This window comes from Telmatherina bonti (assembly GCF_933228915.1).
Source record: "Telmatherina bonti genome assembly, chromosome: 6".
NCBI lineage: Eukaryota > Metazoa > Chordata > Actinopteri > Atheriniformes > Telmatherinidae > Telmatherina > Telmatherina bonti.
The window spans coordinates 4,176,502-4,179,001 of NC_136624.1; the positions used below are offsets into that span (position 1 = coordinate 4,176,502).

Here is a 2,500-nt window from a genome sequence, read left to right on the forward strand (position 1 = left end):
TTCTCTGGGCAGCGGTGAAAGAAAAGTAAGAGTGGAATTGCAGAGGAGGATCTTCCCAGAGGATTTGCTTTAAAATCTCAGTCTGACCAGAGTGAGACGAAAAAAATCACCAAGAAAAAGAGAATTCACAGCAAAACATGAAAAACTATACAAAGCCTTGTGAAACATGAGGCTTGGACCTCTCTCCCAAACACCAATATGCTGAAGATCAACAATTCTATAAGTCTACACCAGCCAGCCAACAAAGAAGGTCAATGGAGAACAAATAACACAAGTGAACCTCTGTGAAAAGAGGGTCGGCGTGAGGGTATAGTTCACCGAATATGTCAGCAGATCCCCCAGGAACCAGAGCAGGCCAGAACACTGTTCCCTGTGGAAATGGGACAGAAAAGCAGCAGTGTGCACAGACTCGAGCCGCCAAATGCACGGCACTTTATACCCAGCTCACATTCATTTTTAATGAGGTATAATAAGTCATAGCACCGGAGCAGAAATGCAATCCTCAGCCCAGACGCTCCAACAACACGGGACTTTTTCACACCGCATATCCTCTGACAGTACCGGAGGCGCCGAGGCAGGCAGCCGAGTGTTTCCAGCCCCTCTGCAACCCCGCCGCTGTAATGACAACAGGGAGACAAAGCGCCGCTGCTTCGGTGCCTTATCGGAGGGCAGTGATGTTTCGCAGATGGGCGTGCTTCTGCTCTTCTTTTATTCATGAATTCAGACACTTGTGGCTTTCTTATTTTTAAAGGCAGAATGAACCATGACGTAGGTCTGCTTGCTGCTTGAGTAGACAAACATGCATTTGAGACGGACGTCCTATGCTTTACTGACCGGGGTCCCTTCTGAATGAGCTGCAGAATGTGAAGGAAATACCTTTAACTGTGAGGCTTCCTGAGCTGCTTGCCGCTCCAAACTGGTTTCTTGCTACGCAGGTGTAGAGGCCAGCGTCAGATTTAGTTGCATTCCATATCCGGAGGTTGCCGTTACTCAGGAAGGAGATCCTGCAGTAAAAAAAGTTTCTGTCAAACGAGGTTGTTTTGTAAGTAGCAGCTGCAGCTGTGGATGTTGAAGCAAAGAACAGATTCAGCACATCAACATTAGGATGAAAAGTAGGATTGTTTTTCTGGGCTGATTAAGTCAGTACATGGCTTCAAGATACGCGGGACAAAAGCGGCTTCCTGCCCTTTATGCAACGGCCACAAGTGCTTCAGGAAGGTCGAAAGGCCTCAACAAAACTTGACATTTTCTAAATAACATGCAAAAATGGAAATTGCGCCCTTGAAAGCAAGGTACTGTGGGAAATCAAGGGTGGACCACCTCATCAAAGCACGCTGAATTTTAATTATCTGAAATGCTCTGCTGATTCTGCAAGCTGTAAATATAAAACGGCGTCAGCCTGCGGAGGGAAAATGATGTGTGGCTGCTAAATTGCTCTGTTCACTTACGAACGCAGTTGAGGGAGTCAATGCGTGCGGGGTCATGCGCCGCTAGACGGCAGCGAGGGTTTTACAGATCCAAGGCAATCGAGTCATTTTCCACACAAACACTTAGAGCTGCAGCAATCAATTATTTCACTGGGGTTGTCCACGGTTACGGGCTGAATGATAACTTACAAGTGTTCCTATGTAACTTCAGCCAGCTGCAAGAACAAGCACTGATGAAAATATTGATTCTGCTTCATACAAAGTCAACTAAAAAGTAGTTTTAAAATCAGACCAGACAATAAAAATGACAAAGATTTAGAGCTGACACGTTTACTTTTCATGGCACTGGGAAGCACCGGTTCAAAGACGTCAGGACCGTCATGGCTGGAATGTTTCAGTGCCAGACAGAAACATTCAAAGGATTCGACGACACAGAACATTTAGTCAGATTCTTTCTGATTATTCGAAACAGAGATGGAAAAAAATACTCGACTCAGAAACACCGATCAATTTACATGTTGAAACTCAGTCGCACCTAAAATACACACATTTCATTGTCTTTACCTTTCCCTGATCCATCCATCATCCATCCAATTATCCATCCATCCATCATCCATCCAATTATCCATCCATCCATCATCCATCCAATTATCCATCCATCATACATCATCCATCCAATTATCCATCCATCCATCCATCCATCTATCCATCATCCATCCAATTATCCATCCATCCATCATCCATCCAATTATCCATCCATCCATCCATCCATCCATCTATCCATCATCCATCCAATTATCCATCCATCATACATCATCCATCCAATTATCCATCCATCCATCCATCCATCCATCCATCATACATCCAGTTATCCAGTTATCCATCCATCCATCCAGCCATCCATCCATCCATCATCCATCCAATTATCCATCCAATTATCCATCCATCCATCATCCATCTATCCATCATCCATCCATCCATCCATCTATCCATCCATCTATCCATCATCCATCCAATTATCCATCCATCATACATCATCCATCCAATTATCCATCCATCCATCCATCATCCAT

At 44.5% G+C, this 2,500-nt stretch overlaps 1 protein-coding gene across 1 annotated transcript in view; it reads right to left on the reverse strand.

Moving 5' to 3' along the window:
• LOC306757794 (contactin-4-like) overlaps positions 1 to 2,500 on the reverse strand; it is a gene marked incomplete at both ends in the record, with an annotated part of 220,075 nt that overhangs the window by 32,522 nt on the left and 185,053 nt on the right. The window contains one exon of the mRNA XM_079242929.1: positions 877 to 1,004. Within this exon, the coding sequence (XP_079099055.1) occupies positions 877 to 1,004 (128 nt within the window). The remainder of the gene's footprint in view (positions 1 to 876; positions 1,005 to 2,500) is intronic.